The 21,159-nt window shown below is 33.6% G+C and overlaps 1 protein-coding gene across 4 annotated transcripts in view; it reads right to left on the bottom strand.

The window, feature by feature from the left end:
• KCNT2 (potassium sodium-activated channel subfamily T member 2) overlaps positions 1–21,159 on the bottom strand; it is a 139,961-nt gene that overhangs the window by 81,534 nt on the left and 37,268 nt on the right. For all 4 annotated transcript variants that reach the window (XM_035332986.1, XM_035332988.1, XM_035332989.1 and 1 more), the window contains exons 3-9: positions 20,476–20,575; positions 16,663–16,719; positions 15,776–15,824; positions 13,515–13,574; positions 8,966–9,040; positions 8,380–8,463; positions 7,686–7,780 (exon numbers count right to left, since the gene is read on the bottom strand). In XM_035332986.1, coding sequence (XP_035188877.1) covers positions 7,686–7,780; positions 8,380–8,463; positions 8,966–9,040; positions 13,515–13,574; positions 15,776–15,824; positions 16,663–16,719; positions 20,476–20,575 — 520 coding nt within the window. The remainder of the gene's footprint in view (positions 1–7,685; positions 7,781–8,379; positions 8,464–8,965; positions 9,041–13,514; positions 13,575–15,775; positions 15,825–16,662; positions 16,720–20,475; positions 20,576–21,159) is intronic.

Genomic DNA, 21,159 nt, shown 5'->3' with positions numbered 1-21,159 from the left:
TTGCTATGTCTCAAGGCTCCCTGTGGGAGCTCTTTGCCCACCTTTATCTAAATTCACGTTGGAACTACTTTTCAGCCTAATGATCTGTAACAACCTGTGCTAGAAAATCCGCAAAGCTTTGATTGTAACTTGAAAAGATCACAAGTACCTAAAACCCCTACTCGTCTTCCAGGGTATAGTAAAACAACAGAAATCCTTCAGTCATATTGTTTATTTCTTTAATTTAATATTTCTCTACATATGAAAAAAAATAGGAAAAGAAAAAAAAAAGATTTGCTTATAAATAATCTGATTTTCCATTTTAAAATGGAAAATCTTCTATATTTTCTATATTCTAAATCTTCTATATTCTAAAATCTCCATTTTATAGAAGCTTTGTGAAGGGCAGCTTTCAAAACTACCATTTAGCCTTTCTGATTATTTTTTATTTTCAGAAGAAGATGACTACAACAAATGGTATCTTTCACACTCAGAAGTTAATACAGATTGAACTATCTAATCTTTATGACTTTGCACCACAGACCACAATAAACAGGCTTCTCAAATTATTTTTAATTTTACTGGTCTCTGCATCTAGTTTTAAATGTTCTATTACATCTGTTGCACAAAGAATTCCCTGCAAGCAGCATGGGAAAGACTCTGACCTAATTATTTTAGAAATAACTATGTAGAAACATCTAAAAAGATTAACAAAGGAAATATTATGTCACTACCAAATTAATAACTAAAATAGCATGAAAATCACTGTATAATTATCTGAGTTTCCATAGAAACCATGTTTGATGGGTAGCCAAGAAGATTTCTGATTGGGCTTTCATAATTCTGCTCTGCCTACAATAAACATGATTTCTGTTCTGCCTTCCATAAACAACTCACCAGTTTTTTAGTAGCTTGTATCCTATACTCCTTAAGCAGCACTCTTTAACAGTTTTGATCAGCCATATTGTTTTTTTAAGATCTGAACTCTTGAACTTAAAATGTAAAAATCTTTTTTTAAATGTATAATGACAAATACCACACTATCGTCTGAAAGAAAGAAGAGTATAAATTTATATATGACAATTGTCACAATACAAGAGTTGCATTAAAATAAGTAAGGGCATCATTAATGCATGGAACTTTCTTTTTATTACATTTTGTCATTGTAATTTTTCATTACCTTTTCTAATCAAGCTTTCTGAAAGGCTTTGGCCTACAAGTACTAACAGTACTGACATAAGCAAATGATCCCCATTGCTAGAGAAGGTGAGGAAGATGCGGCCCATCCAAGAAGAGTCTATCCCATTATAAACAATAGTTTTATATGCATTTTGTTTCATTTAAATAATCTAGACTGTTAACTACTTGTGGCAATACTGTGTTTTCACATGCTTCTTATAAAGCAGATTTTACCAAAGCTACCTTAGCAATTTCTCTACCTAACAAAACATATGCTCTGTATGCATTACTGACAACTGCACAGTTTCAATCAGGGGAAAAAATAAATAAAATAAAAATAAAAAAGCAAGCAATTTGGCTATTGATCTGAAAATTTTAACAGAAAAATTATCTTTAAATAACATGCTTTTAGCAGATCCAGCAGACTGGATCACAAATCAGCTTTTTCAGTGGAAATTCAAACCTGATTGAATAACTCTTGCCAACATATGTTTGAGAAGTGATATACAGAGTATATCATACTAATTAGCTACAAGCAAACTTCTAAAATCTGTGAAAAAATTAAAAACATTGGACTACTTTGTCCTTTTGTTTTCGCTTCAGGATGTAAAAATGTCAGACAGTATTCTTTGCAGTAGATTTTTGACTTGAAATACTACCTCTGGGTAAGTTTATTTCCTTTTGCCTGTTCATATCTGTCATATGGAAGCTAAGTGCTGGCCATGCTGAAAGCTCAACAGTTAACCTACAGATAAAAATGTGCTGATTCATGTTCAGTTATCCTCAGCTATGCTCTCTCTGCCACTTCTGCCTGAACTAAATACCTGAAAACAACATATATCAATCTATTCATTAATTGTCTTGGCTGACTCCCTTTTATGAGATAAGGAGCACCAACTCCTGACATCTATCCAAGATGCAAAGCAGTTACTTTGTCAGTTCATGACAAACATGAACCAACAATGTAATCAGCAGTTTGCTTTACTACTTAAATGTCTGTTTAGTAGCTTAAATCTCAAAATACTTATTTATTGGTTAATTTTAACATGTGAATTTACAGTTCAGGAATGTTGGTTTTTTTTCCTGTTTTTCAAATGGCATATATGACCATCAAAAAATAATATTGTTACAGCTTTAATGATATCCAGATACAACCTTGGAAATACTTGGTCACTACAGACACAGAAATGTGGCACAGCGACAGCGAAATCAATAAGGCTTTGGCTACTGCATTGATGCCAGAAATCAGGGCCAACTCTGAATTCCTCCACAATCTTCTATTAAAATACAATTTACATTATATCAGTAAATACATTTCTGTCCTACTGAAGTTGGTGAAAATGTTCCTGTTCATATACACTTTTTTCCCAGAAAAGAATGTTTTAGATAAAATTTTATTGAATTTATAGATTAGTTGCCCACAAATAACAAATGTACATTTTAAGAAATATTTTGTTATTGACTTTCCAGAGGCTTCACAACCTTGTTATTGTTCCATTACATAAGGTAGCGTTAAGGTTGCATCTGAAGTAGAACTCAATCTTAATTGTACACACTCACAGGAAAACTATCCCTACCCCCCACCCTGATTTCAGCAACCAAGAAACAGGACATGGGTAGGGTGGAAGATGGTACAATGGATTTGGGAGGTACTTACTGCTCTTGACTACCTGAAGTACTACCTGGCTTACTTCTAAGATCTAATTTTTCTGTTTGGAGAGCACTACATAGGAATATTTCAAAACAGAAAACAGAGATACTTTGTTGGAGACAGGCAAGTTCCTGACAGTTCCTGATTCATTTCAGAGACAGAAAAGAAAAACTGCTATTATTTAATACTTTGTGGGATTCTTGTAATAGTTGAATAATTTTTTATTATTTACAGTTACTTAGGCCTTTCAGATAATGTTCTAAAATATTCTGGGACATAAATTCCACAATTCCTGTTTAGTCCTTAAGATCCTGAAACTTGATGGGCTTTACCATTTGAAAATCATTGGATTTGATCAAACTAAATGACATAATCACAGTTTAATTTTGTGCTATTTTTGAATGTAATCTCTCTATCATAAACTGAGACTGGGCCTGAGCACTGGGTTTACTGTACAACAAAACATAACAGCATAGAAAGAAGTATAGACACAAAAAAAAAAAAAAAAAAAAACATTATTCTACATTACATAATCCACCAACACTCTCTGTGTTCATCCTACATAACGTTAGGCATCTTTCTTGGAGAATTGCCATTGTCGGCTCCCGCTATCACCAACACAGAAGGGCAGAAAATTAGACCTGCATGAAGTGATTTAGTTGACTTCAGATCTGCACTGCATTCTGAGGTGGCTGCCGCTCTTATTGATAATAAAAGGAACTGGAGCATTGAGGTGCCCCGTTTTTTCTAACATTTGAGATTATTCCTTTTTTTTTCTTCTTCTGTAACATAGTGTTCAAAGTCTGAAGGTTTGCCTTGTTTGGACTAGGTTGTTGTCTGGATATGTTTTCAAGCAACTTATTCCTACTGTTTCCTCCAGATTAGAATTTTTAATTGACATTGAGGCTACAGTATTGGCATACTACAGGTATTCCATAAGTGAGTTTGTGGAAACATCCTCATTTTCTGATGTTGAAAGCACTGAAGGATAGGTAATGTTAAGATTTTTCTCAGTGAGCTTTCAATGAGTAAAGTTTGTGCAGGCTTCTTACGTTCTTCAGTATGAAAAAAATAATTTGTAGCAACTTTTTTTCACAAGCTCATTATTCTACACTGGTGATATATGATTAACATTGATTTAAAAAATAAAGTAAGTCTTTATAGATGATTCACTGTGTTATAGAAAGATGCCTGAAATAGTCATTCACCATTATTTGTAAACTGTCGAGTTTACAGAAGTAATTAGTATTCCATTTGGCAAGCAAATGCAAACATCCATTAGCTAAATGACACAATATATACTTTGACTAGCTCTGTAACTTTCACTAGAAGTCTATCAACAGTAATTGCTGAACATTTTGTCATATAGGAGGGCACTTCTTTTACTTAGGAGATCACTGTCATATTTAAAGAAAGAGAAATTATTGATAGCCTAATATATCCTTGGAATCAGAAGAAAAGATTTAAAAATCCCTGTATGTAATCTGTAAACTGCAGATACATGGAGTTAGGCTTATTAATTTGCTAGTCTGCAGATGAGTTCTACCCGCAGATCCATAAATAATTATTAAAAATCAAAGAATAGCATAGACCACAAATTTTGTTATGTGACTGCTGTTTGTTCTGTAATAACACCAAAAATTGTCAGCTGTATACAAAAATTTAAGAGCTTTTTCCAGCTAAATTCTAAGTGCAAAGGACAGCTTGAATAATGACTTTCTAAAAATTGTAAAATATAGATCTTTGTGTATATATATATATGTAAAATATATATTTTTTTAATCTTTTAATCTGAAAGCTTATTTCTGAGTTATAAAACATAGGTTGGAATGTGTTACTACCACTTACAAGGCTGCTGAGTTGCAACTGATGTTTTTTATGATGATGCATGAGGCAGAATTGAATTCATTTTCTGTGGGTTTTCTGCTAGCTATCAGAAGTTCGATTATTTTGAAAGGAAATAAGAAGATAGTAGCAAAGTTGATGAGGAAGAGCTACTTTTGTGCATTTTTCTTTTTTTTTTTTAAAATGTTTTCTATAAATATTGCTGCTTCTTTTCAGCTAGCATAAGTAATTTCTGTTGAGAAAGATGATCAATCAAATGGTAGCAAATGTGATGCTATTGTTAATATATTAGAAGAAAAAGGGAAAATGTCAGTCACACTTAATCTTCTCCCTCCATTGTAAAGCAGTGGGAGGTCAGGAGGTCCAGCCAGATTCATCTCCAGTGTCCTGGGTGTGCTGTGGCATTTCTAAATGATGGGACTGAACATTCCCTCCACATTTAAGAAAGAATCATTTCAGTTCTGCCTAGACAGAACTAGCATGGCATGTTGCTGCTCACTAGACTTGTGCACAAACAAAGATCAGACAGAACTATCTCCTGGAATAAATAACCTCTTACTCTGTAAACATGTGGGCTCTCAGAAAAGAGTCTTTAGAATACACTCTGCAGCAAAATTGTACTTTCAGAATTATCTGTGGAAACACGTCAGCTCCAACAAGCTGGTACACATCCAGCTGTTTTGTACTCCTTGCAAAACTACAGAATTCTAGTTACACAAGAAAGTAAGCAACTCTTTCCCATTTCAGGTACCTAGCAAAAACAATATTTTTAAAGATATTAAAAACATACACAAAACTAAAAAATATAAAAATTAAGGAACATGTCTTTTAAATATGGACTAACTACTTGATAGTACTTATGTTTCAGCATTAATTTATTTAAAATTTTCTAATAGAAAGGATCATCACAAGTCTTACAAAAGCTGTCAGTCTCACTTAAAGCAGTAAGAAAGCAGTTTTGTTACGCTTTCTTAGTGCACCAGACTAACCAAGAAGGTAAAAATAAGTAGAAAGGGGAGTCCTTCTGTTCTTCATTCCATCTCAGACTTCCTATAAAATGATGTAATTCCCATAAGAAGTTTAGTGCCTCCTCTTTCTATGTGTCTGCTAGAAAAGGCAAACTTTTGAACAGAAACCTGTGTTGTAGAGTTATATAGACTTCACTAGTACTGAGAAGCCACTGTACTTATTTAAGCGGATGGTAAAAGCAAGGCTGTCAACCAGCAACTACTAAGTAGCATAGCGCTACAATGTAATGCATAGAGTGCCTGGAAGCCATTATCTCATTAACTTTAAAGCAGGGGAGGTAGACATAGTAGGGACAGTTAGCAGTGCTACCAAAAGCACACCATGAGCATGTCTCCATGGTACCGAAAATACTATAAGGGGAAAGTGCAAAACTATGGATGAGTGTAATTGCTCTGAAACCATGCACACTGTATTCAAACTACTAAGCTAGGCTTATCAATTTTGCATTACTGTGCTACTTTGTGGACCAAGGTTATATCTCTAAATGTCACCAAAACATGTTTATGAAAACTGACTGATGCTAGCTCAAAACTTTTTTTTTCTCTTTTTTTTTTTTTTTTTAAATATGTTTTATTACATGTATAGATAAACCCATATCTAGTCCCATATGTGTCTGGGAGAAATACAGTCAATCAGTTATTGCTTGCTATTGTAGAAAGTACGAAAGAACAGCCTCGTCAAACCCAACCTCAAGTGGGCAGATTCTAGAAACAGACTTTGCTTCTCCTTCAGCATGACAAAACTCATGTAATCTCTAAAATATGTCTCCTAAATTGAGATACTCCCTCAAATTTACCATGGATATAATATAATTTGAAGACATTAAGCTGATTTTGACTGTTTACAAAGAATTTCTTAGATATGTTTAAAAGATACTCTGTAATACAAGGTCATACCTTAATAATAAAGGTATGACCTTATAATAAAGGTCATACACAGATGGGTTAAAAAAATATAAATATAAAAACACCATTTTTTTGCGTATGTAAACAATAGTAAAAAATGCCTAAACAGAACCCCAGTCTTAGGCAAGCTTCAAATGCTTGAACATCTATTCCTGGTCATTCCAAAAGTACTTAATTTCCTTATTTACTGCATTAATGAGTATTCTCATCCTATTTAGCTTATTTTGCAGTCTAGTGAGGTCAATACTAGGTCAGTATATAATGATCTGTAATGAGCTGCTTTCTAGAACTGTTGAGAGAAGACATGATTACTGCAGGTGAGCTTGTCATTTTCTTCATGTTTTACTCTTCTTTATTGAAATGCCTGGTGGTGAGCAGGATGTTCCATTTTAGGTGCATCTTCTGTACCGTATCAACCAGGAATGATCACAGTCAGTTCTTAGGAAATGTTGTTACTAGCTTACTAGAACTGACAGCATTTGTCATGGAATTGTATGGCCATAAAACAAAGGACCATTCATTTAGCCACTGGCTAGAACAAACTCCTCTTCCTGAATAAAGAATAGAGAGGGACAGGACTGAAAAAGGCCATGTGTTATTTATTTTACGCTGTTATTACCAAAAGAGTTAGGAGGCACCTAACAGCAGCCATCAAGAACAAGCTAGAGAAATAAAGAGAAAATCAAATCACTGTCCCCAGAATGACAGACAAATCTTTATCTCTGTGCTAACCCAAAGGCACTCTGTCTGGCAAAATACTTTGTACTTCCGTTGGTACTCTTCAAGCAACTTTACTAGTGAGAATGCACTCTTAGTATGTATGTGTATTTCCCCTCACCCCTTTCTCCTGTGCTTTTGCATCATATGTGTTTCCTTCCTTAGAGTGAGAATAAGTCTCGCTCCAATGCATGTATGTTGTTTCCAAACCCAGTGTATCAAGACTCCAGTAGTACTAGGTGCTAATTAACACTTTCATTGCAAGCATAGTATTCTTTTCATTTCAATGTATGATTTCAAAAATGCCTGTTTTATCATCATGTACTTAAGTGAGAAAAGTCAATATTTATAATAAACAGAAACGGAATTTGGCCACTTACCAAGTGAAGATAAGACACAGTAAGGTGGATATTAAAATGAGGACTTGGTTAAACATTGCAGACTGTGTACGTTGGATGGCTCTGTGAAGATCATTCTACATTAATGGAAAATAGCTGTTATTTTTGGCTTTGAATTAATAAATATGAACTGATTCTATATAGTGATATTATATAGTGCCCTGATAAAATACACTCATTCAAACGCACTTAGAATTTGCTGATTGCATAGAAGACTGCAAAAGAGACAGCTGTAATTTAGTGAAAATTTAACTAGTTCTTCGTTCATCCCGGCACAATTTTGATACTTTTGATACTATTGCAAGCTGCCTCAAGGTTTGTCTGCTCATATCTAGCTTACAAATTATAGGGTGCAAGGACCAATTAAGGCATAGCACTTGAGTTCCCTATAATTGTATATGAATAGAGTAGCAAAAGAACCAGACATTCTAACTTTGCCTCACAGGCACAGTAGCAATTTATGCTAATTTGAGATTCCCCTTGACATCATTTTTTTTTTCTAATTTTGATGGAGAATGCAGCTTTAGCAATGTTTGACCATTTGTATAATAAAACTACAGATCTGGTTAGCTTCCTAACAAAGTTGGACAGTGGACTGCAATGCCAAAATCCCACTACAGACAATATACTAAGAAAATAAAAGGTACGAATGAGTTATTTTCTTTGTCATACTTACAATCATATTCTCCAAAGCGTGTTTTGCCAACCAACAATTTAAAAATACAGGAATAAACAGGTTTCTTAGGACTGGCCAGAAAATCTGAAGGAAAAATTAACAAATTCATTAAAAGTTTACTATTCAAGAAACTAGCAGCAATGAAACACTCAATAAAAAAAAAAAAAATCTTATTAATGTGTTTCTAGTATAAGGCTTTAAAGAACACTTTTTTTTTTTTTATGAACTGTGTATTAAACAATATGGTAAAATACAGAAAATCAGTTTCCAGTGCAGACACAATTCCAGATCTAGAATTCTAAATCTAGATTCTTAGATTTTTATGTTTAGCTGGTTTATTTTGTTGATTGCACTGTAATTTGAGTTTGGGGTCTTTGGGTTTTTTACCCCCTTTGGGGGAGAAAGTGTTATGTATTGTTTCCATTTAAGTAGAAAACTGCCTCCTTCTTCTTTTTTACTAATGTTGATTCCCATAGGCACAGATCTAACATCCACACAAGACTGACTTTTACTTCAATAAAAATTAAGAGTACTTGTGCAGCTATAAAAGTGTAATGTGCAAATGTATTAATTCAAATAGGTTTACCGTGATGATGAAAGGGACAGCATTTATTATTTCAAGTAGGAAGGGTATTCTCAGAATTTGTTCCCAGATATTTCCCTTTAAAGAAAAGGAAAGAAATATATATATATATGTATATATATAAAAACACAATAAGTTTACGTATAAGTCTGATAAGGAACATATGCAATATTCCAATGCCATATATGGAGTCTCTCCTAGTAGCTGAATTTTAGGAGGATGATTTGTCTCACAGATGTAAACACACCAAAAAATTTGAATAGAATATAGGACACTATGACCTAACTATTTTTCTTACTGTTTATCATAATTTACCTCGTGTATGCTTTTTAAATCTGTATTTTTACTACAGCAGCTCCCTGCTTCCATATGACCATATATTTCCTTGCTATGACCTAGTTAGTAAGACAGCTCAAATGAAGAATTCTAATTGCATTAACTAGTCAACTCATTCTCTCAGCTAATGAAGAGCTTCATAAAATTAAGTTTTCAATTTTTTCAAAGAATAATGTTTCTGTTTCCTTCTATTGCATTTTTAGGTATCATGGAATCCTACATAGAGATCCTGTTGCTGCTTTTTTTCTTCTTCCAAGGTTGGCTTATTTTTATTTTTACATGACACTAACACAGATAAGGAGATAAGCCTCCTGTCCTACAGAATTTATCTTTTTAATAATTCTAGTTTTTCACTGAATCTTCATACAAGTAATGGCCTAGCCTGCTGGCAAGTTCTTCTACCTGCAATTATTTCTACTTAGAAGCTTCTAAATCTCTAAAATTGTGCATTGCAATGCTTTAGCTGTTTTGTGTTTGTTTTTTTCTTTTAGCTTTTGATTGCGCCAAAGTTTTTCTCACTTTAGTACTTATTATTTAGGACTGCCTAAAAACTAGAGACAGAGCTCCAGTGCAGTATAAGAATTGTATAGACACATATGTAAAGGACATGTCCTACTCTCAAAATTTTTGTTTTGATTATCCTTAATCAAAAGGACAAGTGACTGCCCTATAATAGAAATCAGCATTTATGTAGAATGATGAGCCACATCCTTCTGATAGAATCTCAAGGCAGAATATAAAGTAAAAGAGGATTATAAATGTTTTTCGATTTCCGAAAGAAAAATACCAGCTCATTTTCTCTTAATCCTATTTCATTAGCTTCTGCATGTTAGTCAGTCACAGAGGTCTGCACATTTCTCTTTATTAATTCCAATCCTACTACTATGATAATAAGATACTAATTAAGAAATAAGTATTAAAAAGAGGAATGCAGTTAGGAAAAGATACCTGTATTCTATAGTAAGTCCTTCCATCCTTTGCATTTATTCTCTTTTACCTTTACTTTGTATCCTCTAATTCCCAACTTGTTTGGAGAGAGATGTAAGGAAGACAGTCCAGTGTTTAATATTTGAATTATAATTACAAGATCAAAATTCTATATTTTTGCCACAAAAACTTCATTTCAGGGCACACTTTTTGGACCTTGATCATGCTTACATGAAATCACAGGTCTTCCCACATAATTCAAAGAAAGCAGTACAGATCTCTTAATCTTTACTGCAGAATTGGGAATACCATCTTTTCCACGTATGAGCAGTGATTGTAAATGATTAGATGTTTGGATAAAAATCTATATATTTAAGAAAGAAGGTATTTAAAATTAAGTGACTTACAGGTATTTTAACTCTGTATATTAACAGTCCATCATAGGTAATGCAGTAACAATGCAGCATATGTAATTATAATATTGCAATCATTTGCCAATACAGCATCGTATTTTCAGTTGCAATTATATATTAATCTTTCCTGTTAAAATAACCATCTGATATAGCAACTTAAAATTAAGCTGCATTGTGTATAACATTCTTTTTCTACTTCTATTTTTCCCTTTTGCATCTAGAAGCCATTGTACCTAAGGTGCAGAGATTATTTTCTCCAATGTAATTGTAACTGGTGGCAGTTAAGACATACTTGAATAATCTTTAATATCTTCTGTGATGAGCAGTCCTATACGGAGAATTGAAGTTATGACACTGTAAGCTGATTTTTAATGTAGGAATAATAAAATGAAAAGAAAATTTGATTTTTAAATTTCCTATCTGCTAATAACTGACCCATTCTGTGTTTTTGCTAATTTCCTCATTTTCAGTGTTAAGAGCTATCTATCTTTTCTGCCTTCATGAAAAGAAGCATCACATAATTTACTTCTGCAGGCAAAATGCCTGAGACAATGTGCTCTAGGGACGTAGCGATGCTTGCCGTTTTAAGGTTCTAGCTCCCATATACAAGTACATCATGTCTTCTGCAAAATTGCCTCTTGTAGTGAGAGTGCACAGTACTTATACAAGCAGCTAAGACTCTTTGTGCATAAGTGATATATAGGAGGATTGCCCAGCTATTGCTACAGGTTTTGGCAATGAACATTTTTCAGAATTCTGGCCAAGGGCAAACCTTCATGTAATGCGTTAAGCTGTGAGAACATAGATTGTAATCCATTATTTCTTGGATCCAAGTGTTCAGCGGTACAATACAGTGCTATGTTCTTTGCCTTTCTCACCGTATAAAAGGAATAAAACATGCAAATTCACTGTATCTTTGTAGCGTAACATACTATTATGTCCTCAATATTCTGCAGGTTGAATCACATCTTACATCACCATCCAAGCATCAGAACACTAAATTACTTGGAGCATTCTCTTAAATGACTGCCTTATTTATTTCACAGATTATCTGTGAAATCCTAGTAGTATGTGTTTTTTTCTTCCTCCTTGTCCTCTGACCTGTGTCTAAATTCTAATAGCTTTGGAAATGGTAGCATGAAATAAGTAGTCTGTCACAGATTTACAAACACCAAGACTCCTTCAGTGTTCCTGGCTGCATGGAAAGGCCTTACAGCATCTGAAATAACAGCCTTTTTGGCTTACCAAGACTGCTGTAAAACTGGGGTAAATGTCTCTATCATGATGTTTCCAGATTTTAAGCATCAGGACAGGAATAAAGGGAAGGAGGTGTTTGCATTGGTAGATTGCCTAACTGCATTTCAGTACTATTATTCTTCATTATATTAATATTATTCCCTTATGGAGAGTAGAAATATAGCCACCCTAAAATTGCCTCAACTTCTGTGACAGGTATGTGCGGCAACTCAGGACAGTACAGCTTTATACTCATTGTACAACAATAAGTAATCTCTCATTGGAGCTGACTTCCCAATATTTCTCTCATCTTCTGTACACATTGAAATTGGTGCATACCACAAGCACAGGGGATAGGGATCAAATGCTGACTAATAAATTCAGTAACTGTATAAATTGCAATTGCTCGTCATGCTTTTGGCACTAGATGTGTTAATTTAATTTGGATTGTTTCTGCCTACAATTGATTTGCATTTGTAAACTGCAACACCTAAATAGCATATACTGCTTACAATGATTAGGAAGAACAATTTTTAGCTAGTAGACAGTTTTAAGGCTCTCAGCATTATAGGGCACTAAGGAGAACATTTATGCCTTGATAAGTACACTAAAATACAATTCTGTAACTTTAGTGGCTCTTATAGCTACTGAATGGCAGTAATGCAGAAATAAAAAAACAGTGTTCCAAGGTATTTTCAGCTTTGTAAACCAAGTCTTTTTGCATTAAATTCTATAAATTATTTTAATCTTTTTTTTTTTTCCTGGATAGTCAAAATGCTAAAACTTACTAGGATATCAGTTAAGAAAATTAATTAATTACATGATGAAAATCCAATAAAAATATTAGGAGAATTTAACTTTCTAATGAGAATTAAATACAAAAGTATATTTTATTCCCATGCTTTTACCAGAAGATTTCACGGCCTAATGCTATCAGAGAGATAGATAACACAAATATGTAGGTACATACGTAATTGTAAAAAGTAAAATAAAAATTAAAAATACTGCCTTGGCCTAAGCCTTTGTTGCGTAGTTTTAGTAGCCTGAAATATAAGTTATAGATATTGAGTAGGTACAGATTTGATATCAATGAGAATCACATGTCCATTGTATTAAGAACTCCAAACACATATAAAACTGCACTTGAAAATTGGTATCCAAAAAACAAGATTTTCAAATGACAACGTGTCAGTGAACAAAGTTTAAAAATGGAAATTCAGTTACTGACTTCCACTTTCTTGATATTTACCGTTTGCCTATCAACTTGGGAAACAAGAACAGGGTTGCCTGTCCTCCATATACTGTCTTCTGTATGTGTATTTTTCTCAAACTCTTGCTTGTACATCAATGTGGACTCAAATGCATGCATGTGAATATCATATTGAAATATTTAACTCAGTTACTTTTTGTTTTAATATGATTTTCATTGGAATTTTTACTGCAGTTTTGTGGTCTACTGTTAGTATGTATATTAATAACATCAAAAGGAATGTTTCAGAAAACTTGCACTTTCTTAGCATCTCTCTCTTGCTAGGGGGCTGTATCCCAGTGTTGGTAACACTGTACTGATTTGAAAAAAGCAGCACACCCTCTTGTTTTGGATTCAGTGGGGATGCAAGTCAGGCAACTAAAGTACTTACCTTGTAGCTTAGGTAACTCAGCAGCAGTGTTTCAAAGAGACTTATTAAAGCCACTGAAACCTTAAGAAAAGAGAGAAAATATTTATATTAATACTGGCTTCTACAGACCGTGACATAAAATATCACGTTGAAAAGGATAAGATAATATAAAAGTGTTTCCATGCATTCTCTGAATTCATCTCAGCTAACAGAATTTAGCATGAAGCTTAAATACTCATTTTTCTGACTAAAGCATAGGCCGTGACTTGAGTCCCATTGCTCTTTTCCAACATAAAATAGAATCACAGAATGGCTTGGGTTGGAATGGACCTTAAATATGATCTAGTTCCAAATTCCCATAGGCAGGGACACCTCCCACTAGACCAGGTTGCCCAAGCCCCATCCAGTCCGGCCTTGAACACTTCCAGGGATGGGGCATCCACAGCTTCTCTGGGCAACCTGTTCCAGTGCCTCATCTCCCTCTGAGTGAAGAATTTCCTCCTAAACTCTAGTCTAAATCTCCCCTCTTTTAGTTTAAAACCATTCCCTCTTGTCCTGTCATTATCTACCCAAGCAAAAAGTTGCTCTCCGTCGTTTTTGTAAGCCCCCCCTTAAGCAGTGAAAAGCTGCAATGAGTTCTCCTGGGAGCCTTCTCTTCTTCAGGCTGAACATCCCCAGCTCTCTCAGTTGTCTTTCAATGGCTTTTAGGGAGCCCAGCACACAGCCAATGTTTCTCCAAATAAGTAACACATCTTTATATACAATCATGTTGTTTCTCAAATAAAAATAAATCTTTTTTTAAAACTCTCATATATCTCCTACTGTGAATGCATGTGTATTTACACATGTATACATAGACACATGTATATAAATTTTGATGTTAATTAAATAAAATTATGAGATTAAGATTATAATCATAAGCAATTAAATTCCTCGGTATAATTGAATAGAGCAATCTGAGTGTCTAGGTCAAACTTTGTTTATTCAAACTGCATATTTTAAGCAAGGAATTGAAAGGTACTTTCATCAAGGGATTCTTTAGTAAAATAGTATATTGCACAAGGGTACAAATCACTACACTGGCATTGCACTAAGCATAGTGCAAGAATATAATGGTATAAATATTCTAGAAGCTTACAGAATTCTTAGTAGAAAAATGCACTTCATAGAGAGAACTCCCACAAATGGTTTTAAAGTATTGGAGAAAGTGCAAATAATGTAGTATTTTATATTTCCATAAATCATGATTTTTAATAAATATTAGCTCAGTTTTAAGAGACATTAAGCACTTGAAAGTCCTATTATTTTTAGTTAGGTGGTTAAATTTCCAAGAGAAGCAACAAGGTAGTTTTGCCTATTTTAAAGAAAAACGAATGCAACAAAAAAGTCAGTACACCAGAAGACAACATTACTAAACTGTAATATAATACAGATGAAGTATGCAAATCTTCTTCACTTTACATTACATCTTTTAGGCAGGTTTGGTTGTTGTTTTTTTGTTTGTTGTTTTTTTTTTTTTTCCTGAAGTGAATTAAAAATGTGAATTCTGAAATGTTTCTTTAAGGTAAGAAATGTAGATTATTATGGACCAGATTATTATGGAGCAATCATGAAACCATTCTTCCCCTTCCTTAATTCCCCTTAGAAAGAAAGGACAACTGTGACTGAGTTCCAGCATTGGGTGGTAAGAACACTTGACTGCAGTGCTATCCATGAGTAAAAAAAAAAAAAAAAAAAAAAAAAAAAAGAAGGTTTTGAAAGCGAGCAGGCTCTAGGACACTGAGAATTGAACCAAGGACTTCAAAAGATCTCCAAGACCCACAAAGGACTGATGTAATGCATTTTTTGTAACGTACACCTCTAAACATATGGCTTCTATGATACGAAGTAATCTTAACTTTCTAGAAAATTTAACATGAAAGCCAAGGAAACATGTCATAAAATGCTAACTATAAGTGACTATAAAATTTAAACTCATCATTATAGTAAATATTTACTACAAGACTCAACAGAGTTAGATAATTCTAATAGAAAAGGCTATCCCAATTCTACAATATTTTGCTATAAGCTTTAATACTTTATAAATACATTGTAAAGGCATATAAATTTAAATCAGCTCAAATCAGCTCATCATTACATTATGCTTTTGTTGTATTTGTAATCAAGTAGATTTCTTTAATATTAAGTTTTCCATGTATCCTTTAACATCACTAAAATGCTGTAAATCAATATTGCCTACAGTTATTAAATGGAATTAGTTAAATTGGCAGTTTACATATTACCTGTAATCCCCATAAAGGCAAACTTCGATTCACCCAAATAATAGGAGACCTGTTCATTACAGCACAAAAAATACAAAAATAAACAAAAGCTGGTTAACATTTCAAAATAATTGTATATGTCAATGGAAATTACAGCAACCTTATACTTAAAATCTCAATAATTAAATCAGTAGCTATCTGAGCCAGTCAAAAAGTTCACATAGGAATAATCCAACACCCAGTAACATCAAAGTATTTTACTGCCTTCAGAGCCTGCTAGTTCATCTCCTATGATTCTAGAAATAATATATCAATTTGAGGTTTTGATTCTAGAGATGCAGAGGAATAATGACCTGTTCCAAGAAAAAGAAATATGGCAATTTTTACATTTGAATTTTTTGTTATCATCTCTGTAATAGTATAAATGGTAACTACATCACAGGAAAGATTTTGGAAAAATCTTATGTTGTTTTAGTATTTACTAAACCCAATAATACTTGATAGAGCTCTACTGAAATATGGCACCCTCAATGGTACAATAAGTTACTGTTAGTCATTTACTCTTAGTCATCTCTTTTTTTCTAAATAGTAAGGGTGTTTTTTGTTGCCTTTTTTAAGGGTGTTTTTGTGTTTTGTTTTGTTTTGTTTCAGCAAGATATAAGCATTGCAGGAATTCAGATCTTGCAACAGCATCCAATCCAACAGTTCAGTCACACGATCAGAGAAATAGAATTTAAAACTCAATTTTGAATATGCAGGAACTTGAAAATGCTTGAGAGTTATGGAAATGTCACCATTATTTGTTAAAATATCACCATTCAAGACAGAAGTGTATTTGTCTTCCTGTTCCCCTCCCCTTCCCACTATTATGTGGACATTTGGTTTTCTTTTTCAAACTAGGCACTCACCAATCAATTGTTCCAGGTGTGTAGTTTTGATTGGAACAACCTCGGTTTAATTCTTTACTGATAGTTGTCATCACATCCATGGAAAGTTCATTTTCATTAGCACATATACATGAGAATACAATCATAAAAATATATGAGGGAAAAACATATTAGTTACATTATTAACAGTTTTCTGTAATATATATGCACTAGTTTGTAACACTAGACAATGGATATAGACATTTAAAAATAACATTTTTTTAAAAAGTAGTACTTTATGTGTTCTGTATCCATAGATAAAGACTATAAAGCATTTTAGGTTACATCTTTTAAAGACATTTTCAAATACGATCCAATTCACAAACAATTTAAGTATGCTTTCAAAACCTGAGCTAAGTATACAATAGATATTAAAGACCTAGACATACCAGAAACCCTGTCACACAGGTCACACAGGTTAGGACAGAAAGAGCACATCCACTTGGCATACTCTCAACAACAAAGATTGCATCCAACTACTCTTCATAACCTCTTGTGAGGAGTTGAGGTGGGCTGGGGTTTCATGACACAGTAATTTGAGTAAGAAATTACTGAAGGCTGGTTACCTTGATGTAAAAAAAAATAAAAAATAAAAGCTGCTATGTACATGTGATGTTCTCTTTCCTTGAACTGCTGGTACAAATCCTTCCTTCTAACAGTCATGTAAGGATGTGAGAAAATATTTTTGTGTAAATGATGGTAAATATCCTTGTTTGTCCCTGGCAAGCAAGGTCAGCAAAAAATAAAAGAATCTGTGGACCACAGATAAGTAATAGTGGTATTTTTACTGACTATGAGCAAGACAAATGCTAAATGGTGTCCATTAATAAGGACACTTTATGTCATAAGCACTTCTCTGTACATCTGCTGTGCCTGAAGGAGTAAATGAAAGACACTAACTTGTGCTAGGATTTCTGATACAGGCAATAAATCTGTAGGGAGGGTTTGTGATGAAAAGCATACCTCCCAGAATTGTCACTTTAAAGTCACCCAGATTATAGTGTTTTTTTTTGTGGCTGCTATGCCAGCGCCTTGGGTAGTTTCATTCATTAGACTGTGACACAGTGTCTAGAAAATAATTATATTTTTTTCACAGCAATTGTAAAAATGCATTATGGCAGTAGTTTAGGTAGGTATCAAGCCCTTGGGATCTGCATAGGTAAAACCATTGACAAAATGGGGTACCATTTGTACACAGAGTTTGTATCTCTGGTATAGCTACTAAGGCTGGTTCCTGGTGAGCATGCAGAAGTGACTTACCTGAAATTTTTCAGCCAGACAAGTGTTGTATACACAAAACTAACTTGTCTATTAAATGTATCACAACACAATACTATGGAGTAATATATAGAAAAGACAAATACACTGGCTGGTGACTTATTAAATATTTACACTCGAGGAACAAATATATTAGGAAATGCCTGGAGAATTAAGCAACCTGCAAGATGCAGAAAGATCTCTACATATGAATAAAAAAGTATCAAAGTATACCTGCCAGTGGCAGAAGTGGTGATGTTCTAATCCATTCTACATAGCCAGCCATAACATTGCTGTGCAAAACACTAATTTGGGCTCACTACAGTTCTCAGAATAAGACAATATAAGAGCTTCTTCATGCCAGAAACTATTAGCTGCAAAAACATCTGACCTATAGGTTTCTTTTTCACTAGAAAATTGCATTACTTTAAATTGGATCCATGATGTCCAATTTTACTTTCTGTTATCCAATTGTGCTTCAAACTTCAACACCAAGTGCATTATTTATTCAAAACCAGAAGAATAATGTAATTGTTTCAATTTCTACAAAATTTCTTCTGTAGCCACAATTATTTTTAATTATATATATATATCTTTCAGTGTTTGGATTTGACATTTTTTTGCAAAAGCTGTATTTGTAGCAAACTGTACGTGAATTAATACCGCTCTTCTGAACTGTTATGAGGCATAATAAAGTATTGCTCCCTGTGCAGACTTCTCAACTTAGTGTTCAAACATCTCCCTCGTTTCACATTACATCTTTTAAAATCCTGAATTTTTACTGCTTCTCACTGTAGAACAGCAAATAACGTCAAGTTTAAAATCCTACATAGTGATTTTATTTTATGAAAAATTGTTTGCATTTTTTTTAGTCAAAGTATTAAAAGCAGTAGCTTGAACAATTTTTTGAGAGTTGTCTCTGAAGATCATGATCAACTTACATCAGTGACTACCAGTTACATACAACATCACACTGATGTACACTGATATCAGTGTATACTCTGATACAACATGCTAAGAGAGGACAATTGACTACATTGTTCAATGATGAACATATTAGTCACAAGAAAAATCAGCAGGACCTGATCAGGATTACATAGGACTGTTGAGACTGTGTCCCTGCCCCAGGAAGTCACTGTGATCTTTGCAATTTTTTGCTAATGTTTGCAATTTTTTGCTAATTTGATTGCTATGGCCTATTGAGAATATTAAAAGTACATTTTGGTGAACTCATTTTGACTGAAAGTTTAGGGAGTTCATGTACAGGCAAGTGAGACAGGCAGCAGTGTCCACCAGGCACAAGCAGGTAAGTTAATAAAATAGTGGTGCTTATTAGCATTTACAATTTAAAAGATTCAATATATCAAGATACAAATACAACTGAAGTACAGGATTACAAAAAATTATAAATATAACTCCTATAATTGTTGATTGATTGTATAAAACGTGAAAAAAAGCATAGCAAATGACCCATATAGAATGTCATACTGCCAATTGTAGGTATGAAAAAATCATCCATTAGAATGACAGAACAACATGAACATATAATATGCCTTTGGTCTCCCTCTCTTCTAAGTGTTTAGAGAAAGTAGAGGGCTAAAAAATTATCATCAATATCATTTGCATGAAAGCTCATTTTCATTCATTTGCTTGTCTGCAAAATCTGGGGTTTTAAGTAAGACAGCTAACATTCTAATATTTGTGTCATGGATAAGTCACAACCTTATATGATAAACTATCTTATTTACAAATAACATTGAAAGGACTTTCCATTCAGGTGTCTGAGAACAACTGCAGAGCAACACACATATTTTTTGGCAGAAGACTTAATAAACTACTAAAAAACTACTACTGATTAGTTGTTTCTCTGCCAGCTGATGCACCAGAAGGAAACTGCTATCTAGGGACATTATATGCCCAAAAAGAAGAACGGTGGTTCTTGACAGCTCTAAACCATTCCGGCTATTGTGCATACTAGTTCCACTTAACTCCTGTCCTATGTTTTATAACCACAAAACAAATGATACATGCGCTGTAGATGTATTCTCTGGAAAACCTTTCTTTATTCCCTCCAAAGTACTGTTCCTCGTTCATCTCCCAATTTTTTCCTGGCTTGGTTCTCCCCGCTTTTCACCTACCAGCCACTGTTCTATACAGACCCTAAAAGTACTGTTACAGTACTGTTGCATAAAATAGTATTCAGGTGTCTGTAATTTCATTTTTTATATAAATCGAAACACAAATATCACACACAGAAATGTTATGTAGTAATAAAACGAAAAGATACGTTTGCACAATTATGTCTTTTGCACAGTATCTGCACAAATAGCCAGTATTATTTTAACAGTAAAATGAAAAGATATTATTGTATTATTTCCCTTCAAAACGTAAGACTAGTTTTATAATTCATTCATAATATCTGGAAGACATAAAACTAAATCCCTGTTGGCAGGATACCAAACATTTATTCATACAATTAATTTATTTCATGTAAGTTAATCAGTCATTTGAGAGGACAAATAACAAAACAAATATTACCATCCATGTCCTTGTGTTGGATCATCTAGAAGCACACGAATTATGTATAAGAAACAGCTTAGTAGCTTGAGAGAAAAATTGAATAATCGTATTCTCAGGCCTATTAAAAGAAAAAGAAAATACAGAAATTCAGACTATATTTTCACTCACTTTTAAGGTAGAACTAAAAGGAGGTAGAATAGCCATGCTGCAAAGATCTATCCACCCACTAACCTGTCCTTGATGTTGGCCTTTGGCATATCATACAGAAGAATATAGCAATATGCCTATATACATGAAGTATGCCTTTCTAGCTTCCAGAATTCTCTGGGTTAAGTTTTGGTCTGTTTAATGTGAAGATCTACTCAGTCATTTGCTTCAAAGCTATCCTATGATATTTGTCTTTCCTGAGGCCATTCTTTGGATCTTTTGTAGCTTTACAGATTTATTCTCAAAAGGGGAACCAGAAGGACATATAATATTTGAGATGCAAGATACAATAACATGAAGAAGAGATACTTTCAACCATAGGCAGAGGATATCCAATGGCAAATATTTAAATATTAATACCTGAAAGTCTTCATGCAGTACCTTCTCATACAGAATATATAAATACTCTCCTAACATAAAGTATTAAGTTTTAGTTATTTAACATTGAAGTTGCATAATTACGCATCCAAGAATCAGGACACATGAAAGTCATGT

Source organism: Oxyura jamaicensis, chromosome 8 (assembly GCF_011077185.1).
Source record: "Oxyura jamaicensis isolate SHBP4307 breed ruddy duck chromosome 8, BPBGC_Ojam_1.0, whole genome shotgun sequence".
Lineage (NCBI taxonomy): Eukaryota > Metazoa > Chordata > Aves > Anseriformes > Anatidae > Oxyura > Oxyura jamaicensis.
This window is presented reverse-complemented; position numbering and strand designations above follow the sequence as displayed.